Genomic DNA, 24248 nt, shown 5'->3' with positions numbered 1-24248 from the left:
GCTCGCTAGAGATGAGTGACAAAGGTGTCGTCCAATAGGTTGCTTGCATGTCGGTCCTATAGACGTCAGCTCGCCATGTTGTAGGGCAACAATCTGCGTTGAAGGAGGCCGGAGATCCGCAGGTAACAGACTAGAGTCGGGGTTAGGGGGTTATTTACCTGCGTGGCTTGTGCGCAACTCTAGGTTCACTTGTTGTTGTAGATTTGATGTCAGCAGCAGTTTATCTCCTCTTGTTTTGTTTTTTTTTTATATGAAAATGGCTGTTTAAATATATCTGTAAATACATTGATATCATATACTAAGTATACACTTTATGTGGGCATTAGTGTGGTTTATTAACCTGTTATCTGAATGCGTGGCTATGTATTCTTATATGTATGAAATGTATGCAAGTTTGGATAATGGCACATCTGGTATTGTGTGTAATTAGCTGCATTCATACAAGGTATACATAATTTTTGTTAACCTACTTTAAAGAGGACTAGTCCTAAGCTTTATGTTGTAAATTGAAAAATTTTAATTATTCTTTATGAAAAATGCATTATTTAATGTAACCGATCTGTAAATGTTCACATCTGCCTGGTAGTATATCTTTTTTTTTTTCATGAGTTTTTTTATGTCTTGTTTCTTTTCCAGATGGCCATCAACTTATATGATCACTGGGTTTAACATTAACTATCTTGGCCCATATCATTGCAAAGTTATATATAGGTAACACATAATGCACGTCAACACTATAAACGTGTCTGTACATATTCCTTTTTGATCTGAACTTCTAGGGCATATTTAAAATCCATAATATACACTACAGACATTTAAACTTCTGACTGTTAAGTCGGGAATGAGGCACAGAGGGGCCCAGCCTTTAAAATACTTTTTTAGGGTGTCCTACATCCCCCCCCAAGGCCAGAGTCATGGGCAGGGCCTGATTATCCAATAGGCTGACTAGACTGTAGTCTAGGGCGCTAGCCTCTGGGGAGGCGGGCAAAATTGTGACCGGGAGAAGTATAAACTGAAATTTATATTAAAATATAAGAGAATAGTTGTTCTTCATGGTAAAAATAAAACATGAAAGAAACATGTAGCTAAGTTTTAGTCTTGACCTAAAGGCTGTAGACAATGAGTTATCCTCGGGCGGGACTAAGAGGATGAGAATAAGCTAGTAGGAGAGACATGGATGGTGACAGACGCAGGTGTAACAGCCCCCTCTACTGTCATATTTTCACCCTTAGCGCCCATTCATGCCTATGTTCTGCTGTATAGTTCCAATTTCAATGAAAAACATGTGTGACAAAGATTGCCATGACCCTTTTAAAAAGCCAAGTGGACCTTTGAAAGCATAAACATTGATGGGGTAGGCAGATTTAAATTAAGGATGGGTTCATTGTTACATACAGCGTATTAGCCTGGTGTGAAAGGTGAGGGGACGCTCGGAACATATTATCCTATGGCAACCTGAACCCTTGATCCTGGGGTTCCTGTTACAGTCCTAAGAGCAGAGTCTGACTGGCAAACTAGCCCCGGGGTGTGGAGGGGGGGAGACTCACTGCTCCAGGAACATTTTAAAGGGAAAATTAATTAAGGTAGCCCACTATGGGACCAGATTGGGGGGGGGGGGAGGGGGCAGATGCACCCTTGCCCCCAGCCCAGCCAGCCTCTGCCTAAGAGGGTGGTGGTTGTGTTATTTAAGTTGAATGATACATAATAAAATTGTAAGGGAACTATTTAGCCCTAAGATGAGAGCTGCTTCACATTACAGCTGGAAAGGAGAAATAGAGCAGTTTTAATCTACTGGATAAGTACTGAATGATATTCGATAAACGTAGATTTGATAACTAGTAAGAGTCTAATAGGGCTTATTCAATCAGCTCCGGAGATCGTGTTAACACTCCGGAACGGCCTGCGAAGGTTATCCACGATACCGCCCAAAACGCAGATTTCTCTTCGCACCCCATAGGGTTGCGGTACGTAATGCGCAGCTGTCGTGTAACCACTATCTCCAGAGCTAATTGAATATGCCCTAATGAGTGGGACAACATAGCTCACTTTTGGAGACTTAGGTGGTTATTTTATTCCCCCATTCAGTAATATAAGTGGGAATAGAGGTTATACCAGGAACGATGTGAATAAAATAATTAGGACATTTGGCCAACCCATAATTATATGTGAATTATTTAGATATAATATATACAGCATAGCGAGGTATGGCAGTTTGATACTGCTATTTTAAACAAACACATTTATTGCACTTTTTCATTCACTTTTTTTTATCAATATTTTCGCTAGTGATGACAGCTAATAAGGGATATGAAAAATCTTATGTTTTTAAATGATTATTAATAAAAGTATTGATTTTAGTCTTGCTTGTGAAAACTAGTTCACAGAGTGCACAAATCGAGACAGATTTTTTTCTTTGTACTTTTGAGATTCCAATTTGGCCACTCCTGTGTGAGTGTCGCCAATTTGGGCAGGTTCAGTGCTCAAGCCGCACATTGTGGCCTCATAGTGTGATTGGAAGATAAATGCACACATAGACCGAAGGCAGTCATCTGCCATCTGAAATTTTGGGTATTTCAGTTCGATCATTGAGTTATATTTGGCCAGTTTGGTGATACCGGTACTTGTTTGGCCAGCCAATGAGGTTGGCACACTAAACAAATGTAAAATTTCAGCTTGCGTTAGTGTTTCTGATTTGTTTCAGAGGTTGGATATCTAGCATTATTGCTTGCATATTCATTGTATAAGTTGAACTTTGGGACATAAAATGGTGCTCAAAAATATAAATGGGCCCCAGCCCAAAGATGAATGTGTTGTTTTTTGGGGTTTTTTAATGCAAAACTGTTTACATTTCAGAAATGCTCATGCTGCAGAAATAGGCTACTTACTGTAGTATTTGTTTAGTTTTCTGTCTCTTTAAAACCAAACCATGTAGGAACACCAGTTGGTGCTCATGAAATGCTAGCTCAGTCAGTGATATGTGATCTGTACATATCGGAGACCCTCGCCTGTCTGTTCTGTTTTGTCATTCTGTTGCTAGTGTTTGATCATGTGTATCCACAGGTTAACACTTTTAATGTAATTTACTTCAGCTGCAAATGTGAAAACACATTTAGCTTTTTGCTCGATTCTTTAAATTGCCTTATGAATTGGCTATACTGGCATTTGGTTAGATTTATATTTTTGAAATGTGTTCTCATGTATATGCTTTGTGTCCTACTTTAATATTACCTTTAACATAAGCCTGATATTCCTGTATAAAACAGACTCCAAAAAGACTTTTCAGCATGGAAGCTAATTTAGTGAGATTAATACATTGGGTTCATAGTTAAAAGGTCAATGGTTATGTATGTTTAGAGAAGATCTTATAAACCCCAAGTCAGTCCTGTGGATCTCCAGGTGTTGTGAAACTACCAGTCCCAGCATAACCTGCCATTGGCTGGCTATCCACTGGCAAAGCATGCTGGGACTTGTAGTTTCACAACACCTGGAGATCCACAGAATTGACTTTGGGTTTATAAGATGTTCTCTAAACATACAAGTCAATCCTGTGGATCACCTAACCTGTGGCTAGGTGTTGTGTAACTACAAGCCACAGGTTGGCCAGGCCTGCCCTAAGTGATGCTTTGTTCAAATGACAAGTTATTTCAGTCCATTACTTTGTTGATTGTCCCTTTCTGATGTTAAAAAATGTTGCCTGCAGACTGAGCAGGCAGCTGCAGTTTTTCATGAAGTACCATAGTGATGTCACTGATGTCGTTGATATGTTATTTATATAGATTATTTTCTTATAATGTCAATGTGGGTTGTCTGCAAATTAATGCTAATTAAGTTTATGTGATTACTGCTGTTTTATTCTTGTGTGTATATTAACTTGCCTTTTCTTGTCTTATTTATTATAGAGGCAGAAACATGGAGCCTCAGGTACAGCTGTGTGTGAGCTGCAGGGGAGCGTCTCAGAGTTTCCTGGTATCAGATTCTGCCAAGACAACCTGGGCTGATGTGGAGGCAATGGTGAGCTTTATTAAACTAGCTTTTCACCTTTTTTTTTTTTTTACATAAATCTTTTTGCTGCTTTACAGCATATCTTCCATGTTAGAGTACATAGTTATGTTTTGCTGTAAATTAAGTGTATTGCAATAACCAACTTCGGATTGTGAACACCCTCTCTTTAGACTGAGTCTGTCAGCCCTTGAAAAAAAAACTCCCTGGTATTAAAGTCATTTTATCACCTACAAATAACACATTGTCCAATGCGATTGTTGTGGTTCCAAAGCACAAAGATATTTAATTGCAAAATATAGCAGGATTTACAGCAAGCCATTATTACGCACTAAAGATGTTACAATAAAGCAGGAAAGTATAAATACACTGAATACATGACATTTTCCTTATAGTGCTTCACCCAGGCCCAGGAATATAGTCATGGTCACATGTAGTCAGGATCAGAGAGACCGAACAATGGGTCAGCAGGCTTATATATAGCTTCAGTATAGAAAAAACACTGATGATGTCACTATGTAAACAGATAACTCTTAGTGAGGTTTTCATTCGTCCAGTGTTAATAATATTCTAGTTGCCTGCTTCATATTTCAGTTCATTTGGTCCTTTCAAAGGTTGAGGGGCAACTTCCCCCAACTTTTGTCCACTTGTCTTCACTCTGAATAAACAGTTCAAACTGACCCACACACAAAGTACTTTTGAGTATTGATCTCATATTGCTTATATCTTGTAATCGCTAGATGCGATCGCTACTCTGTCCAACCGGGTTAATGCTGGTGAAATAAGCTTTAATATGAGACAAAAAACTCTTTACCTTTTAAAACACCTGAACCATAAACGCCTTTACTATAGTATTATCTATGCATAAATAAACAATCTAATACATTTTTACTAATAAATAAATTAAATATTACACATTTATTAAGGTTCCAATCCACAAGTGTAAGTGCGAATGTAAATGTGTGTGTTATGAACCTGTGCGATTGCATCATAACACGTGGCGTATTAATCGCAATTGCACGGTAAAACAATATTAATCAATTTGGTTTACTTCATCCAATAATCTGACTTTGACACTGGTAAACTTTGTAAAGGTAACCTCTTTCCACCCAATCATTAGAGCTGCTGTTTGTGAAATACTCAGCCCATGGTAACTTATCAACAGTCCATTCTCAAGTCATCTGTAGTTGACACACAGATGCTAGCTGTGCTGTTACTGAAAATATTCCAGACTGCTGCACATGGAAAATGGACCATTGGTGAGAACCGGGGGATTGAGTACTGACTGTGTGGGTACTACATATGGAACTCCTGTGGTTCTGCTAGCTGGGGAGGGGAGGGGTGGTCTCTATAGTAAGAGCCCTTGTTGCAGCTTTTTATTTTTTTAAGTCTAATTAGATGGTTCTTTGATTGTATATATTATATCAGAAAAATGACCAATATATTCTGGTTGCTTTTAGTTACAGCACCTTTTTTCCTGTGCACTTGTTTGAAGTCATGTTATTGTTTTTAGTACATGCAGAGTTTATGTTCTGATGCTCCTCCTCTTTACTTTCTTGCTATTTAGGTCACAAGATGAACATAATAAAGGAAAGCCACAACAATCTGTAAATTATACAATAATAAATAAATAAATTGGATAACCAAAGTTCTTAGAGAGGTGTCCTAACAAAACAATTTGTATAATAAAAACAATGTATCTTTTCTAGTGAAATAAACAGCTAAATATGAGTATATCTAGTTTGACTATAAATATGTAAAAGTTTAAGAATGTCCACCCTTGTCCCACATTGCCTTAATGACTGGATGGTTCATGCTTCAAAAGTTATGAGCCTCTCCCTATCTACTTCTATAAAATATTTTTATGACAAGCAAAACAGTGTGCATTATTAAAGCTTTCAGGATGTAACATTAGGTAAGGATGCAATCATTCAGCTACAAGATGACATTTGTGAATTAGTGTATTATCCAGTTCACAGTTCTCCATTTACATTGTTCTGGTTGTAGTTTAAGTTGTGCCGTGATGTTCAGTGCTTCAAGGCTAATTTCTGCATTGTGACTCACCCCCCTCTCTGATTACAAAGCATATCCAAGTTTGTCTTGGTAACAGGAACTGTGACTCATGCTGGGTTTGTTATTTTACTGTAAGTTCACAAAGGCCAGGTACAAGGTGCAGTATGATTACAGCTTGTGCAGAAAAATCAGGTGACATCTTTCAAACTTGGTTGTCGCTGAAATTCAGTCTGGTGACAATATATGGCTGACTCTCCTAAATATGTTCTTGTTTGTTTCATTATTGTGTAGGACCGCATAACTAGTGTTATATTAAAAAAAAAAAGACATATGCTTGGTCATGAGAAATGTTTATGTGATTAGCTCCTGAATTATCCATCATCTTGTCTAACTACCTGATATTCTAATTTCTTTCTAGCATTGTCTTACCAACTCCCTAAACAGTCTAGTTCAGTGGATTCCAAACTTTTTCAGTTCAAGGCACCCTTAGAGTCTCCAAAAGTTTTTCAAGGCACTCCTAAGCCAAAATAATTACCAGGTAGTCCCCCGCCTTGCTTACCACTGGCCCTGGCCGAAGCCCCCCTGCGAGATCTCCAAGGCACCCCAGTGAGCCTAGGCGCACAGTTTGGGAACCACTGGTCTAGTTGTTTGACCTAATTACTTGGATCTATACATGACCAATTTGCACAGATCCAGCTATTTAAGCACATCACAGAGCGACTATGTACACTCTGTACTCCCATCTTACTTCACACTCGTCCTAACATTTCCCTCCTCATGAAATGATTATTCCACCCAAGACTGAAAAGTACCAGCATTGGGTGGAATGTCCTTATAATATTAATAGCCCTTTGTGACAGAGTTTTAGTTTATTAGACCCCAGTTAATCTGGTGGGTCCATCAACCTCTAGCGTTGCAGACAGGTGTATATCAAGCTGCCATCACAGTGACTGTAGGAGTAAACACCTAGTAAATAAATATATATATATATATATATATATATACATATATATTACCCCTTTTGGTTTTGCAGAATAATAGGTTTACAGATAAAAGGTCCCATACTATTCTTTTGTTTCTTTTGCAGGTGCTGGTGTCTTTTGATCTAAGTGACATCCAGATAAAATATGTAGATGAGGATAATGAAGAGGTAAGAGAATAGTTTGCCCATTTTTCCAACACTTCTGGAGGCAAATAGAAAGTCACCTCTGTAATAGTTTTGTTTATTTATCAGCAATCTCAGAGATAGGAGGGGGCTTCCAGTGTGTCCTCCGTGCACTGATGAACGAAATAAAAACAAAAATGTCACAGTGGTGCAGGTATCCTTATGGCAATTACATGCAAATGTGGGTTCACTGTTACATTGTCTTGGTACCTGTACACATTACTAGTAAGCCTCATTGCAGTATTGATTGTGGCAAGCCCTATAGGGCAGCTTGGTGCATTGCCTTACATTGCTTTCACTGGATGTTAAATGCAGCGCTAACGGATCCCAGAATGGTTAAGTGTTTTAATTAATATTGACCGATTACAAAGCTAAGCAGACCAAAAATACAATAAAATGTGGCAAGATTTCATCCAACATTTGAAGAACAAGACATCATGGGCTACCCTATAATTGCCTTTGAGTATGTAGCCATAGGGGGTCATGCCACCGGTCTGAACTGCTCTAATCTATAATAAATTTCACGCATCTTTGTACAGTAATATAGTGTATTTGTTTTTTCGGATAATTAGCATATCGAGATATAAGTGGTGTTCTATATGCATAAAGATTCATTCACAATTGTGTGCAAGTTTAAGCACCAAAGTGACAAAAGCAAAAGTTACCAAACAACGCAGATATCACACATCTGTTGACAAATCCATCAAGTAGGAAGATAAATCTTATCAACTTAACCACTATGTATTATAAGTGAAGGCAAACTGTTTGGTCATAGTGTCTCTTGGTTATCATGAAAGTCTATAGCTTTGAAGTCCTATAAATAGTACATCTAAATCCTTCCATAACATGATTATAATACAGGACAGTTCAACAGGTAAGATAATATATTAACCACTCACAGAGGCAGTTTCCAGTGTACCCTGAAATAGGGTTCCTTTAGTACTCTGAATGAACTCTGTGTTAGACCTATTTATCACTATATACTATTCACATGCACGTCCTAGCAGATATCCTACATGTGTGACTTGCACTCCTACAGTACATATCATTTCCTTCTAGCCACATATGCACAGATTCTGCTATACATTTATGCAGTACAAATGGATAACAATATAAGATTAGATACACATAAGACATCACAAGGATAATTCTTCTTTCATCAAGAAAGAGTGAGCACAGATGTGGAGCTTCATTTAAGATGTTATATTCGCATTAACTATCTTCAATAACCTAATCTTACTCGTATAATCTAAAAGAGTTTAATATCGATGATACAATACATGATCAGGTTTCGAATACTCCAAATTCTTTGCCTGTTTTATAGATGTGTGTAGCTACTTTCCTCGTGTGTGGGTTTATATACCTAATTGTGTTCTCCTACTATTCCATCAGCCTGTGCACCTCTTGGCCTGCTTCTATAGCCCTGTTTTCTTAAGCTCAGGCCTACTTAACGCTGGTCACTACCATCACTCTCACCCACTGTCCCATAAATAAATTGATCTGCATTAATGTCTTATTTATATTTTAGTTTATCCATAATATCTGGTCTTTATACTTTGTTCTTCATGTAATGTGTTCTGGATCACTGCTTTCTGTATATGTCATGTATAGCACTGCAGACCTTTTGTGGTACCTTGTAAATGAAAGATAATAATATCCCATATTCCATTACAATTCTTATATTGCTTAGTATTCATATATCAATCCCACATTGCATTTTAGCAATTCCTTATCACATCATATCAATATAGCAGTATTTGCTTAGCATTCCCATGTATCACAGCAATATTCATTACTAATATAACGCATTTTGTCATATAACAGTTCCTCCCACATCATAAATATTTATTTATATAGCCAGCAGATTCCGTAGTGCTTTATAATTGGGAACAAACATTAATAAAACAGTTATTAATGTTCTAATACAGACAGAAAGAGAGGTAAGAGGGCCCTGCTCGCAAGCTTACAATCTATCCACCAGTTTGTCATGAACGCCCAGCCTGTCCCAGATACAGCAATCTGAACAGCTGACCATGACTGGCGTCACCTTAGTCACTTGCCAATGAATACACCTTTTCTGCCACCACGAAGGATCGATTATGATGTCCTTACATTCACCAGAACCACTTAAATCATATACACATGTAGCATGAGCCTCCCTTGGCTTCGTAAGTTCACAAAGAAGCACAGAGAACACACTAGATTAAATTTATTTAATCTGAAAAATGGTTCCAAGGCTTAGTTACAAAAATGAATAAGAAGACATACAATATGCACAAATAAGTTTAAAAAAATAAAATAGGAAATAAAATCAGAGTCACTACTTACTAGTAAGACCTGGTGAGTGTTAGGGGACATTTCAGTCTTGATAGACCCTCTCATGAAAATGCACACGTTATGGTCTAAGTCAGAACATTTTAAACCCTTTTCCACATAGCTTTCACCCCCACCCCCGCACCTCACCTTTGAAGTTTAGCTGTCAATAAGGAAGATTGATCTCCAAAATGTCACAGGGCTTTCGAAGTGAGCTAGGGATGTCCTGAGATCAGGAATGTTCACAGGACCTTAAGCAGAGCAGAGGTGAGAACTTGAGTATCTAGATGGTTTACAACTTTGCAACATTCTCAGTGTTCTTCATTACAGTCCTTTTCATAATATTTTACAATATTCCATGTATGTTGCAATCATTCCAGTAGTAATTTATAATATTACTTATCCATTATAATCATTCCCATATTCCTTATCCATTGTAATACTTCCGATCCATTATAATAATCCCAATCTTTGTTGTCGGGAGGGGGTAAGGGAAAAGAGTGTAAAGCATAGAGATACATTGTGTCTAGGAGTTGCAGTCCCTGTCCAGTGCTCCGATTATCCTCCATGTCTGTGTTGTGTATGTGCTCGCAGGCACCAGGTCACACTTTAGAGGCACCAGCAGCGTACTGAGCAGGCGCCATGTCTGCCAGCACCTCAGAACCTGGGTTGGTTTTTCAAGTCCTCTTATGTGACATGCCTCCACCCCCTGCAATATGAGAAGCACACTATGAAATAGAAAACACAAAAAACTTCAGTGAAAAAAAACCCAACAAAAAACATACCTTACAAGACATTTTATCTGGAAATAGACAGTGCCTTGTTTGGTGCCTGCAGAATCTTTGGCACGGGGAAGAAAAATATAAAATAAACAAGTTAACCCGTGCATGATACTCATGCATTCTAGTCAAATCAAGCTACTTAAGGTGTTAAAAAGGTTCTTGTCATGCATTTGGGCCTAGCCCAGGCCTCCTCAGGGGAAGAGCGTTACTTCCCGACGTAAGCGCCCTTTTTTAACGTGGTTTTGTCCACATGTCACCACCTCATCATTTTTCTCCATCACCTCATCCTTCATCTTTATCGCCACATCTATCCAGATGTCTATCCAGACACAGGGATCTCTCTCAGCGGTCCTGAGTATCACACTCCTCTCGCTCTGTCACCCTCAGCAACCACCAACCACTCCCAACTATCACCCCCGGCAACCACCAACCACTCTCAACTGTCACCCCTGGCAACCACCAACCACTCCCAACTGTCACTTCTCCTTCAAGAGATATATATATATATATATATATATATTTTAAATCTTTATAAACACTTTTAACAATTAACAAATTAAATTAACAAATTAAAAACATCTTAGTATACCAAATTTCAGCCCTTTCTGAGTTTTTTTTTTCCACACACACTAAGAATTTAGTAGGTCAGTGTATAACTCCGCCCAGCAGGTGGCGCTGCAGCTTGTTGGTTTTTTTCCCCACACACACACAGACTAACACGCCACTAGGCTTCTATATATTAGATATATCAGATAAGATTAAAACCCAACTACAGTGGAAATACAAGGTTCTACAAACACAAGGTTTTGCTAGCACAATTTAGATGCCTAGAGAAACTGAACTCCATCCTTGCTATTTAAATTTTGTTTTTGTAGTTCTATGTAACTTATCCCTGTAAGATTTAGCTATTTTCAGGTATAACTATTTAATACTTCTGTGTCATCTCTCATTACAGGTGTCTGTGAATAGTCAAGGTGAGTTTATAAAGGAGAATTAATGTTCTTCTTTAATGCCTCTATCACATGCTTTATTGGAAGCCTGTGTTTTGCTTACCCATTATTTTATATTTTTTCAATATCCAACCTTATTCAGATTGTTAACTCTTGTTACTTACCATAGTGCCATTAGGTACTGCAACATAGAGCATCCAAGGAGACATTCGTTTAAAAGGACCTCTAAACCCTAAAATGTTCACTTTTAGGTATTCATACATTGTTCAGTGTTAAGCTGACATTTTACTGCAGCTCTGTTCTAAAGTATTACATCGCCCATCCCTACCTCATTACAGGCATCTGGAGCTTCTCTAAGACAGGTCCTGAAAGCTGAGAATGAAGTCACCTGAGTAACTGTCACCTCTCTGACTCTGCCTTTGTGTATGATTCCATCATCTGCACAGAATAGCGGTCACTCAAACTCTGCCTGCTTAGTTAAAGGAGCGCCTCCCTCCTATCATGGCATCCTACTGCAGAGTAGTAAAAGACAGCATTGTGGACATGTGAACACTCTATTTCATGTACGTCACTGAGCTCTGTAACGCACAGCCTCTGATATTTAGTCCTTACAAATAGTGGCATTATTTGCTCTTTATGTTGACAATCTTTATGTATGAATAACATTTGATTAGATTGTGCAGAAAAGAAAATTGTAATGGCTGTTGACCCCATGTGGAAATTAAGCTCCATGTGAAAGTTGGTTGATTTGCCTGATTTGACCCTCCATGAATTACACTGTTCACTGTAGGTATCTGTCTATCTGTACCAGTTATTCCTAATTCTTGTCCTGTCACACCACCAACAGGTCATGTTTTCAGGATTTTTTTTAATCATGTGCATGTGCTTCTTGGCTGGACCAGTAATTATCCTGCCTGTTTCCACAGACAGAAATCTCAAAACATGAGTTTTTGGGGGTGCGTGAGGACTGGAGTTGGTCTATACTGCCCCTAGTCAAATGCATCTAAAATATTTATTCATATGCAGTACACAATGAATATTTTGTATTCTATTTTTCAAACTGGGTACAGATCATACAGGAAATGTAGTGGGAAGCCTAGAAGGAGCCAATCATAACATTAGAATGTCAACTGCAGAACAGAGTAGTTTGGCTCAACCAACAACTGCATGGCCGTGTGTAGGCAAGAGGTTAGCCAATATGTAGCCAATCTGAGTTAAATGTTAGCTGCGCAGAGAAATAATGTGAGGCTCCTGTCAAACTGGTGTTGGAACACAGCAGTGTATGATCTGCCTCTATATGAAATTAAGATTATACAGCCAACACATGCAATTTTCCTTTAAAATTTTCTTTCTCAATTGCATAGGCTGGTTACTATTTGTACGACTCACTAACACACTCTGTGCTGCTGTTTCTGTTTGCACAGCACACATTCGTATGAGGAATGAGGTAGCTGTATAACTGTTGCTGGGAGGGACTATGATTGTGTTCTGGGAGATGAGGCCTATGTCAGTAAACCTTCAAATTAGTTACTTGTAGCAGCACTGAAGGGAATTCAGGTTGTACAAAGTCTCCCACTGCACAGCAGTGCAGAATCTTGAGGCACTGTATAAATAACTTACAATAATAACAAGGCCTTCTTTCCAAAGTGGGATGCGGATTCAATTGATCCCTTGTTAGTCTGTCTGTGCACGTAGTGTATGCAATCATGTGCACATAGTGTATGTAATCATATACACAAATCACACCAGACATGTTCTCAACAGTGCCAATTTTCTTTTAAAGGAAAACGGGGCCATTTCTATCAAGGTAACAGTACTGATAATTTCACTGTGAAGCTTTTTTCAGCTGATCTGTGTTAGAGACTGAGAGTAATTACTATTTAGTGCCAGAGCTACAAAACCATAAAGTGAACTATTTTGAAACATATTGAATGTGAGATTAGCAAACAAGGCAGATGCAGTTCAAACCATAACAGGAGGAGGTAGGCCCACTTTAAAGGTGTAGTCATATTCTGAACACAGGTGAGGTCACATAGCTGGATATCTACGTGTTCTGTTTAAGATTACACGCTCCATGCTGAAACATTAGATCTAAATGTGCAGGCGATTCATGTAACTAATCAATCTTATCTTGTTTTATTGCAGATGAATATGAGGAAGCTTTGAAGGTAATGATGTAATCAAGATGTTGATAAGATCGTAGACCGTTTCTTAGCGCACCAAAACTATCTCCTTGTAATAGGCCCATTGTATATGTTTACTTACATGCTGGTATAAGACACTGGCATTGAGAGAAAACATGAGGCATATGAATTAACCATCACAGTCATGGCCAAGTTAATCTCTCCTTCAGCAGAAGCTGGACACACACATGGGTTATGTGTCACACCTATGAGGCAGGGGACTCCTCTACAGGTATTTTTGTGTTTTGTTTTCTACTCCAGTGCCCTGCATAGGAGGTGAACAAAGGGCTTTAGTTCTTTGTTTAATTTTTTTTTTGTCAATCACTTATGATTAGTAGCACCTGCGATGCTGGCATTTCCTTGACTGAACAAAAGCTTGGCAGGTAGTGTAACACCCTCCATCTGACTACTTCACCCACACCTGTCTCCAGCTTCTGTTGTGGGTCATTATAACCCTGGTCACCTGGGCTTAAGAGGTGATCCTTATTACTGCATCCCCTTGCAGCTTTGCTGGTCCTAAGATCCTAGACACATGAATGTTGCAGGCAGGGAGGGATAAACAGCAGTCACACTCCTCTCAAAGACCATTCCAGGGCCAATTGGACAACAATATGTTCCTTTTTCCTAAGAGCAGAATGGCTCACTCGCTCCATCCAACATGATGTGCAGAGAAGTTTACACTGAGACGTGTACCGCCCATATTAGATTTATTATTTTTTAAATTTGGTGTTGGGGAAAATGGGATCATCCAGAAACTTTTTCTACTCCTTGTAGGATTTTTGGGTGCAAAGAGACATGGTGCTTCAAGAAGCCTTACCAGCGGTGAACCCTCTCTGGTGTCATTATCTAGGAAGACCAAAATTCCTTATCCTGATGTGGCAGCCTTTAAAGAACTCTCAGACAAGACGATTGGGCTCTTAAAAGCCCTATTTAAACATTGGGTACTGCACTTAGGTTAGCGTTTGTGTGGCAAAAGTGACCTACAAGTGAGAAGATCTACTCCTGGAGAGGTTATGACATAGCATGCTTAGGGCAGAGTTAACAATTTGCTTCCTATATCCAGGGCGCATCGTCCTACATGGCCCTGGATTCTGCTAGATCAATGGAAAGAGTTTCTGCTAATGTAGTGATGGTGAGTCCTGGTCAGCAAAAACTTGATAGAATCCTTGTTTTCCCTTGCCTTTTCTGGGAATCCACTTTTGGGTCTGAATTGGAAAGGATCATCAATGATGCCTCGTCTTTAGACCACCCAGGTGGGTCCTTAGGGACCTCTCAACCCAAAAACAACACCTTGGTTTCAAAGATAATTGGCTCAATGCCCTTGGACAGAGACAAATCTGTTTGACTACCTGCTAAGCTCTGAAGGGGAAAGAGTAGTGGAGGCAACCCTACTTCTCTTCAACAATACCTGGTTGCTCTACTTGTCCATCCCTCAGGGAGCGATTTTGGGCAAACCACTGATGCTCACCTGTGGATACTGGATATCATTCAGTGAACCATCAACACTTTCTAAGTCTAACCTTCCAGAGGGTGCATTTATAATTGTGGGCACATCCATTTGGCTTGTCTTTGACTCTGTAGATCTACACAGAGGTCATGGCCACCATGGAGACACGTCTCCATCTACAGGAGATCATGATCATCCCTTACCTGGATAACATCTTTTGTAAAGCCCATTCCAAAAAATTGCCCATTCAACATCTGAAGTGAACCATCCAGACCTTGGCTGTATTATCAACAGACCAGTGTTTTCCCTAGTTCTGTCGACTTATGTGGTTTTCCTGGGTATACCCTTCGATACTACATTCCAATGGGTGTTGCTTCCTTAAGGCAAAATTTGCTTAATTTCTCCCCTTCTGACCAAAAGACAGACAACCATTTGCTTCTGTATGCAGATAGTGAGTACAATGGACTCTACTCTGAAGATGGTGCCTTTCACACAGTTCTTTGTGTACCCTATCCAAATCATTGTCCTGCAATCACGGAACAGGAATATTGGGCATGCAATGGGTCTCATCCGTCTTCCTCCAGGTGTTCTTCCCTCCCTGGTGCAATGCATGGACCTGTCACTTCTATAATTAAGGTTTTTCACTCTTTCAGATGGCCTCCACCATATTCGTCATCAAGTTCAAATGACGTCGCTACCTTATTGATCCATGTCTTCTATCTCGGATCAATCTATCTGGCACTGAGCAACTGGACTATGCTCCGCAAGGACCAAGCAGTCATTCTAGATGTACATTGCCTTTGTGCTGGCTTGCCTAGACCCACAAAGGGGACTTCTGCAGCTCCAAGATTATGAGGGATTCAGTAATGGGTGTAGGGGGTTGGTATGATTAACTCCCCCATCTACATTCCAGGCAAAGAACAATCCAAAGGTTTAATTCCTGAGTCGCCAGCACTTAGACTCCAGTGAGTGTTCTATTCGTCCACAGATTTTTCAGGATCTAGTAGAATTCAGGGGTCACCAGGAATGGACCTGTTTACATTGCTGCTAAATTACAAACTTCCCCTTGATGGTGGCATATCTCAGCAACAAACTTGCAGCCCCAAGGTCATTCCAGTTCATGGACCCGTTTCCTCCAATGCCTGTAGTTTTTCGGATCTTAAGCCAATGGTTAAAGTGGAAATTTAGAAGTGACAGTATGGAAAATGATAAGTGAATGGAATTTACAATGAAAGCAGTAGGAGAAGTGGTGATATGGCAGCAGTAGGAGAAGTGGTGGTATGGCATTTCAGTGTATACCAGCCCACTTCAACCACTGTCTTGTGCAAGGTCAGGCCGCAACTAATACAGGTGCTGTTCATTGCCCTCAACTGGCCCAGATAGTCTTCATTTTCTGATCTAGTCCATCTTTCAGTCAACCAATGGTGACATTTTCCTCTATATTTAGACCTACAGTCTCTGGAGCCTTTTTTCATGAAAGTCTTAAGAGGAAGGGTCTCCCCAAATGCTGTGATCAAGACTGTGCTGTGTACGTAGAAGCCTTTCTCCTCCTATCACAAGGTCTGGTGATCACACTGTGTGCTGTGAGATATGCTGGTTTCAACTGTTTTTTTTTGTATATCTCACATCTACTTCTTTCTCTCCAAGAGACCAAGGTGCAGGTTTCTTCTCTGTTTTCTTTCAGAGCCTGTTGGTGCTGCTTCCAGAAGCTTTTCAGTGAACAGAGCCATGTTTGGCCTTCCTTTCGTTCTCCAGTTTTGCCTTGGCACCATAATTTTGTTCTACAGGGTGCTAACTTACAGCCTCTTTGTTTGGTTTTCCTGTGTTTCTTTACGCAGATGATAATCTTTCTTCTTACATTCCTCTCTGCAAAGTATGTTCACAATCTGTCAGCCATTTCATACAAGTTCAAGGCGGTTCTCATGTTAATATCTTTTCAGCCTAAAATAGTGTCCGGTATTCACACGAACCAAAAAGCTGGTGGTACTTTCTTTGTGTCCACATTATCGTATTCCTAAGGAGGTACAGCTTCACTCAAGATGTAGTGCAGTGCTTACAGATTTTCATGTGGAGGACACATACATTTTGTCCGTCAAACTCTGGTTTCCTTGTTGTAATGCGGTGGCTCCTCTCAGTTGTTTTCTGCAGTGTTCACAAGACATTTTGGCAAGCCTATCTTGTGATGGGTGTATGGCACTCTTGACCAGGGCATTTGGTCCCTTCTGGGTGATGTGTCACAGGGGCTCAATAGACCATTTCTGCAGAGCAGTCGCTTGGTCATTCCCACATACTTTTACAAAGTTCTACAAGGTGAATGTCCTCCAGGGGGTTGTTATCGATGGAATGGAGCATCCAGTTCAACCTGGTCAGTTAAGCTTTCATCTAGATGCTCAGCTTTCCAGCCAAAAGTTGATTCCCCTGCTGCTGTGGGATAGTAAGCCTTCTTACTAGTGGGAGGTTGGAAAACTAATTAACTTGACCCAAATATTATCATTTACTAATAAAACTAATACACAGCTCACTACTTATCAGTGGTGTTGTTTCTATCTATTTTTCTCCAACTTGCACCATTTTCCACTGTGTCCACACCACTAACAGCTAAAACCATGCGCCGCTCCCCTACTGTAATTCAAACAGGAAAAGCGGATTGTCCATCCTCCGCTACCATTAGCTTTGGGAGTGAGATCCAGAAGATGTGCATTATGCTGTCAGGAATTAAGGAGAGATACAGAGCAGGTTGGGTGATGTCAGTAAAGACATCTACCTTACTGCAGTCCTCTTTAGCTTTGAAACATTTCAAATCTAGTTAGTCATGGGGAAGGATGATTTTTAGTAGGTGTGAATAAATTGGGGAAAAAAAAAAAGATATTTAAACATTGCATATGTTAGGGAAAAAACGATCATTTATTTTGAAAATAAAGGTATCCCTTTTACCTTTTTTATCCCATGCTGGTGCTTTTTTAAACAAGAAATAACTTCTAAAGAATAACCCATTGAAATTGCCTTCCACAATGGGACGTACAACTGTAGTTGCTCAATATTAAAAAATAGGCACATTTAAAGTTAAACTATGCACTGTTGGCAGCTATGATGTTGACGTGATGCTTGTTATACACTAAATATCTCTACTACTGTTAGATTGCAGTAAAGCAGGGAGGAATCCTGCAAATGACTGTCTATGAACAGCAGCAGCAACCGGTCCAAACACCTGGAAACCTCCAGCTCTTGGAAACAGTAGAGTTTAGAATGACACCTGCAATGAGGGGTGGCAAAAGACCCCTGACACCTCGTTCCTTGGTTGATAGGTCTCCAGGGCAGGAAGAGACCTCTACAACAATAACGGTAATTATACTATAATGTTGCATGAAGTGTGACTGTGTTTTTATGTATTCTTTGTGCACCCAGTAGGGTCACTTATAAATCTAAGCAGGGTATATTAAGATACACAGCACACACAATTTTATTTGTTGCAACAACATTCTGCAAGTCATTTATTTTGGTTGAGAATTGCAAGCTACAGCTACAATAACAAAATAAGTCTATAAAATATATATTTATTAACTTGCATAGTGCTTGTCAGAGAATATTTAATCACATCAGTCCCTATGGCGCTTACAATCTACATTCCCTACACACTCACCAGGGTCAATTTCCTCACATGCCAATTGACCTGCCAGTATGCATTTTATGTCACTAATTGCAGTTACATTTGTTCTGACACTTTATTATACTTAAAAATTGATTTAGGAGGGGATCATCTTGTTTTCTTTTTAAAAATAGGTGACAATAAAGTCACATGGAGTTTAATATTCAATAAAATGCTACTAAAGTGAGGGTGCACTTACGTCAAGGTTGTACAATACAGAATTGATAACAACTCTTTTCTCTGTGTGAATGTAACATCACTAGGAGTGAAGGGATTGAAGCAATCACATGTTTCTGTGCACTGTGGAAGTTTATTGTCGTGCAAACAAGTTTCTCTGTACAAACAGGATCTTACAACATAAATCACATGATTAGACTATATCAGCTTGTTTTGTGTTAAAGAGCGAGAAACTTTAATGTCTTTTGGAAATGTATGATGACCAAAGCATCAGCAAAATGCAGTATGAGATTAGTTATAATTATCTCTTACTTAAAGGAGAATCAACCCTCCTATTTATTTTCATTTTCTTTTTTTTGTGGCAAATATGCAAAATAGACCCAAAAGGGTTATGAGTGTATGTAATTTCATGAGTCAAAGAGATGTGGTAATTGTGTTAGATAGATTGTAAGGCTATGGGGAAATAAATAATAAAAGTCAAAAAACAGTGAACTTAGCCTTTAACCCTTGTGCTGCGAGGGACAAGAAAATGTCTATATATATATATATATATATATATATAACACATATATATATAATCTCAGAAGGCCTGCCCAGGCGCCCGCCACAATAACATTATATATAAATACAATTCTAAAAGTGAAGAACTTCAGAGGATTTTTGAATATGGTTAATGTAATGATATATTCTAATGCACACTTGCCAACTTTTGGCAAGTGTTTTCCGGGAGATGGGCGTGACTGGAGGGGGCGGGGCACTGTAAATGTGTCATTTTGGCCCCGCCCCCTGCGACAGAAATGCCGTTTTGTTGCGTGGTCAGACCAAAATGACGCGATTCACTGCTAATCGCGTCATTTCGGGAAGGTAATTCCAGGATGCGGTAGACTTGCCAGCTTTCCCAGGAGTCCGTGAGATTGACCCAAATTTCGGGAGTCTCCCGGACATTCCGGGAGAGTTGGCAAGTATGTTCCGTTTTGTTAAAAACACGCATATTTAGCAAACAAACAGAACAAGTCTCAGAAATACTTATAGACCCTTCCCCCGCCACATACTTGACGAAGTACAGTGTTTAAGGGAAGGGTTAATAAATGTTTCTAGGGCCGTCCTCTCTGTTTCCTTGATAAAGGTGATCTCTATCATCGAAACAGCAGGATATATTATTACAATTCATTAACTCCATTACCAAGATCTGACGTCACATGGATTGTGTGTATGTGTAAAATAAAGAGAGAACAAAAAAATAAATATTTTTTTTCTTCGCATTATTATTTTATATTTATTTTTTCTTACCTTGTACAGACCATTTCCAATTAATCTTCTCCAGGTGTTTGGGAAATGTTGTTTATAGACCCGGCCACTCTAAAAAAAAATATAAAAAATAAGCTTTTGTTTTTTTTGAAGAAACCCATTTTAGTAAATGTAGAGTAATTTTAGGAGTGTTATGCTGTGCAGAATTGCTTCCAATACACTAAGCACAAAGGTACGATTCTGCAGGGGGATAACATCACATATTGGGTTGGACTACTACATGGGAAAGCACCAGACAATTAGATGGTCAGGGCAATGGTCTAATCTCCTATTTCCACAGTCCAAGCTCTTTGTACATTTTTAGCCGCCACTGATGCTTGGAGTGTTTGGACTTTGTCTGGCTGACCTGAAAGAGGAGGGTATCTGGATTGGGCCCTATTTGCTGAGACTTGCTTTGTAATGCTGGATTATTTATTTCTCTTTTTTGTTTTTTAAATTTTCTTTTGAGTTTATTTTAACAATGACTTGGGAGGAAAGAAAATAAAATCCTGTACTGCCAATGCAGGATGAGAAAAGATGCCCTGTAAATTGTTTTTAATACTTACAAAATGTATATGAGCTACATTTTACACAATGCCCTCTTAACTATAGGTTTAGCGCCCCTTTTGTGTCTCTCTGCATATACAAGAATCTGATTTCCTAGCTAGTTTATGTCTGATGGCTAGAGTCCCAACACATTCATTCATGATTTTTGTTTACTATGCTGAAAAATAAAGATTTGAGCCAGCATTTCTGTTCTGTTACTGTAGTTATTGCAGTTTGCCTCTTTAACGAGAGGTGTAGAGAAAAAATCTCCAATGTAAAAAATTCAAAATAGCTCATTAGTGTTTGATCATATAAGTATCATCAAGCTGGCGAGTTGTGCCAGAATGGGTTGGTAGCATCAGAGGATGGACAGGTGAGGTGTAAAAGAGGTATATTCAGATGTTTACAGCTAGTTCAGAAGTGGTATGCAGAGGAACGGGTCAGGGAAGGCATGGCAGAAACAAGACAAATGAACATCAGGGTTATCCAGAGCAGAGGTTCAAGTCTCAAGAGTGAATAGTTACAAATGGAGCCAGGGGTCAGTCAGCGAAAGCAGAAAATGAGATAACCAAATGATCATGCAGTTGGACTAATGCAGAAATAGTTAACAGTGAGACAAGTTCCCCTACATCATTCAGTCCAAACTTCCGTGTTCTTGTGTCTATAGCAGCACCTGTTCTATTCGCAAGCATCCTATAGAACGATCTCTTCCAGATCTTACTATATATTACTACAGTGAGCAAGGGTGCAAGCAAGAAAGAAAATGACAAAGGCAAAATATTACGCAGGCAGTTGCATGGTGGAAAAAAAACACAGAATAAATCTGTAGGAGCTGTTTATGAGCAAAGACAGACCACTATGACAGGGCAGATGTCCTATCCAGGCAAGTATAGCCACATAAGGCCCAGATGCCACAGAAAAAAGGACTGTATTAACGTGTGATAAGTAAGCCAGAGACTGATTCAGGGACTGTCCACAATGGTCTAGCAAAGTTCTGTGTTACCAAGGACCTTATATAAGGGGGGCGAGTGATGGGAGTACCTAGATAATGGTTTGCACTTGGGCTTGTTCAGACAATGGTGAATATCAAGAAACATGGTGAGTATAGCAGAGAAGGAGGTAAAACATAGGGCTAGTTCAAATGGCTGTGAGCATGACCAGCCGTAGAGGTCAGAGGTTCACATCACAACTGACTCTGACAATAGGCATCTCTTAATAGTTTTGCACTTTTTTCTTAATTATGTTAAATATCAGTATTATTTTTTTTCCCCACCACTCGGCACTGATATGTGTCCTCTTTTTTTTATAATTGGTAGGAAGAACATTGCCAAAATGATGGAGGGGGAAACATACAACCGGACTGGTTCACCAGTTACATACAGACAGTGTGTATATTATTGCCTTTTAAATGTTTGTGCTGCTCAAAGCAAAGTAGTGTTGTTTTTAGAGGGATTTACAAATCACATAAATATTAAATATATACATATACTTATTTTTTATTTTTTTTATAGATTTTATGGTATTTCCTGCTGTTTTCCATTTCTTATATTTGTGCCAAACAATTTCATGTCCAAGTGCTTTACTGCCACAATGCTTCCAGTTAGCTTCTTGTTCCCCAGTTTACCTTCATGATTGCACTTCATTACAGGAGCAGAGCAGCACGGTCACAGACACTGGGTCCTCTCAAGCTCCCCCAGAATGGTTCATGAGCTACATGGACAGAGTAAGCATCACCTTATATTTACCGCCAACATGAGGCTTCCAAGTTGCTATGTATACTGTATATTTGCATTAAAGTCACAGTAGGTGAATAAGGTGACTAATGAAAATATATGATAAATTAAAAGCCTGTGTGAGAATATAGCCATACAGTTCTCTGTTATATATGTCACAATAATATTCGAGATAGTGGGACATAGTCCAAGTGCTCTGGCTTTTGTAAGAGCTAAAACAGACCAATCAATCTAAACAATGCAATAATAATGGTATTCAAAAGTAAAGCAGAAATCTGCATCATATATATTCTTCTAGAATTCTTTAGCACTAAAAGAGGTGAAGAGGGCTGCATTGGTCCTGTTGTATGCCATTTGGCTGTTCAGAAAACCCACCAGGCCCTGTACACCCCGTAAACACAAGTTTGTGACACCTGTGCCAAAGCTGATGCTATGCAATTAATTTGTTGTAACAACCCAATTTTAAAATATTGTAAATAATAAAACCAAAATAATGAATTAATATATGCGTGAAAGTGAATTGCATCAATTATAGTTCATAAATTTACATATATTCAACATATTTTCCCCCTCCCCCTGTAACATCTGCATTCTTGTGGCACATATAGTCTAGTACCATGACCGGTTAGTAGGGCCAGTCGTGCTAGAGTATGGGCCACCAGTGGTTCACTGGCTGTAAGGGAGATGGTGGCTGTGATGTCCCCCTGCCCAGTCACCGAACCATCTGTGTAAACTGTGTAAAGCAATCTCACAATCTTCTCGCCGCCAGAACTGAATTGGAGTAAGGTGAGCCTGAAGGAAAGACCAGTATAATTAGAAATAAGTACCTACTGTGTCTAAGACAATAATTCATTGTCCAACATTGTGATGAGAGCTCTACCTATAATCAAGTACTGTCCTGATAGTAATTGCTGGTGATTTCTCCTTCAGCATAATAGGGGAACACATAGAGGATGATGCTTGTTGGACATGGTGAACAATTTGAAGAAATATCTTCATTCAATAATTGGTTGCATCAGTGGACGCTAAAATACTAATCTGTTAATAAAGCTTTGAAACTAGCACATGTGATGAATAAATGTCACTGTAGATATGAAATACTAAGTTCTACTAAATTTGTACTGTCTATCCAGTTCAAGGAGCAAATCGTACATGACACAGTACAGAAAGTGTCCCAGATAATGAGGGACAGGTTTTCTCAGAGCCAGGATTGGATGTCAGACAGCAGTTGCTCTTCAGCACCCCTTAAAGAACCAGAACGGACAGCTTCTATGGGTTCCCTGTATGACTGGCTCCTGGCCTGCAGCAACTGTAGAAAGAGGATCCTAGGCATACGGTACCAGTGCAGGTAGGTTTTGCTGAATATTCGGCTTAATATCAGTTCAGCCAACCAAATGAATGTCCCCACTGTGTGTAGGCGACTGATACACTTTAAAATAAAAATATACATTTTAAATTACGTTAGACTTTAAGCTGATCTTTTAACTTGGTAGCTTTCTCTTTTTGACTTTTTGTGAATAGAAGAATATAAATCTGATCTTGAAGTTCTGATTCATAAGATGTGAACAAATTGTCTCTGAAAGCGCTATCTGTGTGATTAGTAAAGAGTAAGCATACAGGATACTCTGCTGAAAATGAGATAAGCTACATAGAAATTGTCCAAGCTCTGTTAAGATTTAGTTTCTGTTTAAGGGAATGCATACAAATGATCTGGTAAGCACCCAGGGTTCCTGTGTACAGGTTACAGTGTAGCTGTCACCTACACACAACCTGCACATGAAATTTAGATCTGATCACGTAACTAAACATGTCACATTTACAGTGTTCTACAGGTTCTCTTATATTCACCTTTTCATATGATTGCATATATGTAGCCATTTTCTGTGCAAATATGAATGAGTATTAAACAGAATGTGAAGAGCCCATTTACTGGCAAGAGCATTCTGTGTGCTCCTAAACCATTCTGTGACATCCACAAGCTGCCAACTTTAAATATATTGGCTCTTA

The 24248-nt window shown here is 39.2% G+C and overlaps 1 protein-coding gene across 5 annotated transcripts in view; it reads left to right on the top strand.

Moving 5' to 3' along the window:
- The first annotated feature begins 9 nt into the window (after positions 1-9).
- Positions 10-24248, top strand: part of NBR1 (NBR1 autophagy cargo receptor) — a 51292-nt gene continuing 27053 nt past the window's right edge. For 4 of the 5 annotated variants that reach the window (XM_075177414.1, XM_075177413.1, XM_075177411.1 and 1 more), the window contains exons 1-9: positions 10-122; positions 3900-4011; positions 7100-7162; positions 11228-11246; positions 13368-13390; positions 17991-18194; positions 21825-21893; positions 22157-22231; positions 23375-23589. In XM_075177414.1, the coding sequence (XP_075033515.1) occupies positions 3910-4011; positions 7100-7162; positions 11228-11246; positions 13368-13390; positions 17991-18194; positions 21825-21893; positions 22157-22231; positions 23375-23589 (770 nt within the window). In that variant the 5' untranslated portion in view covers positions 10-122; positions 3900-3909. The remainder of the gene's footprint in view (positions 123-3899; positions 4012-7099; positions 7163-11227; positions 11247-13367; positions 13391-17990; positions 18195-21824; positions 21894-22156; positions 22232-23374; positions 23590-24248) is intronic. The other variant, XM_075177412.1, reaches the window with a different exon arrangement.

This window comes from Mixophyes fleayi, chromosome 6 (genome assembly GCF_038048845.1).
Source record: "Mixophyes fleayi isolate aMixFle1 chromosome 6, aMixFle1.hap1, whole genome shotgun sequence".
Taxonomy (NCBI): domain Eukaryota; kingdom Metazoa; phylum Chordata; class Amphibia; order Anura; family Limnodynastidae; genus Mixophyes; species Mixophyes fleayi.
Note: the sequence above shows the minus strand (reverse complement) of the source record. Positions and strands in the feature narration are given on the sequence as shown.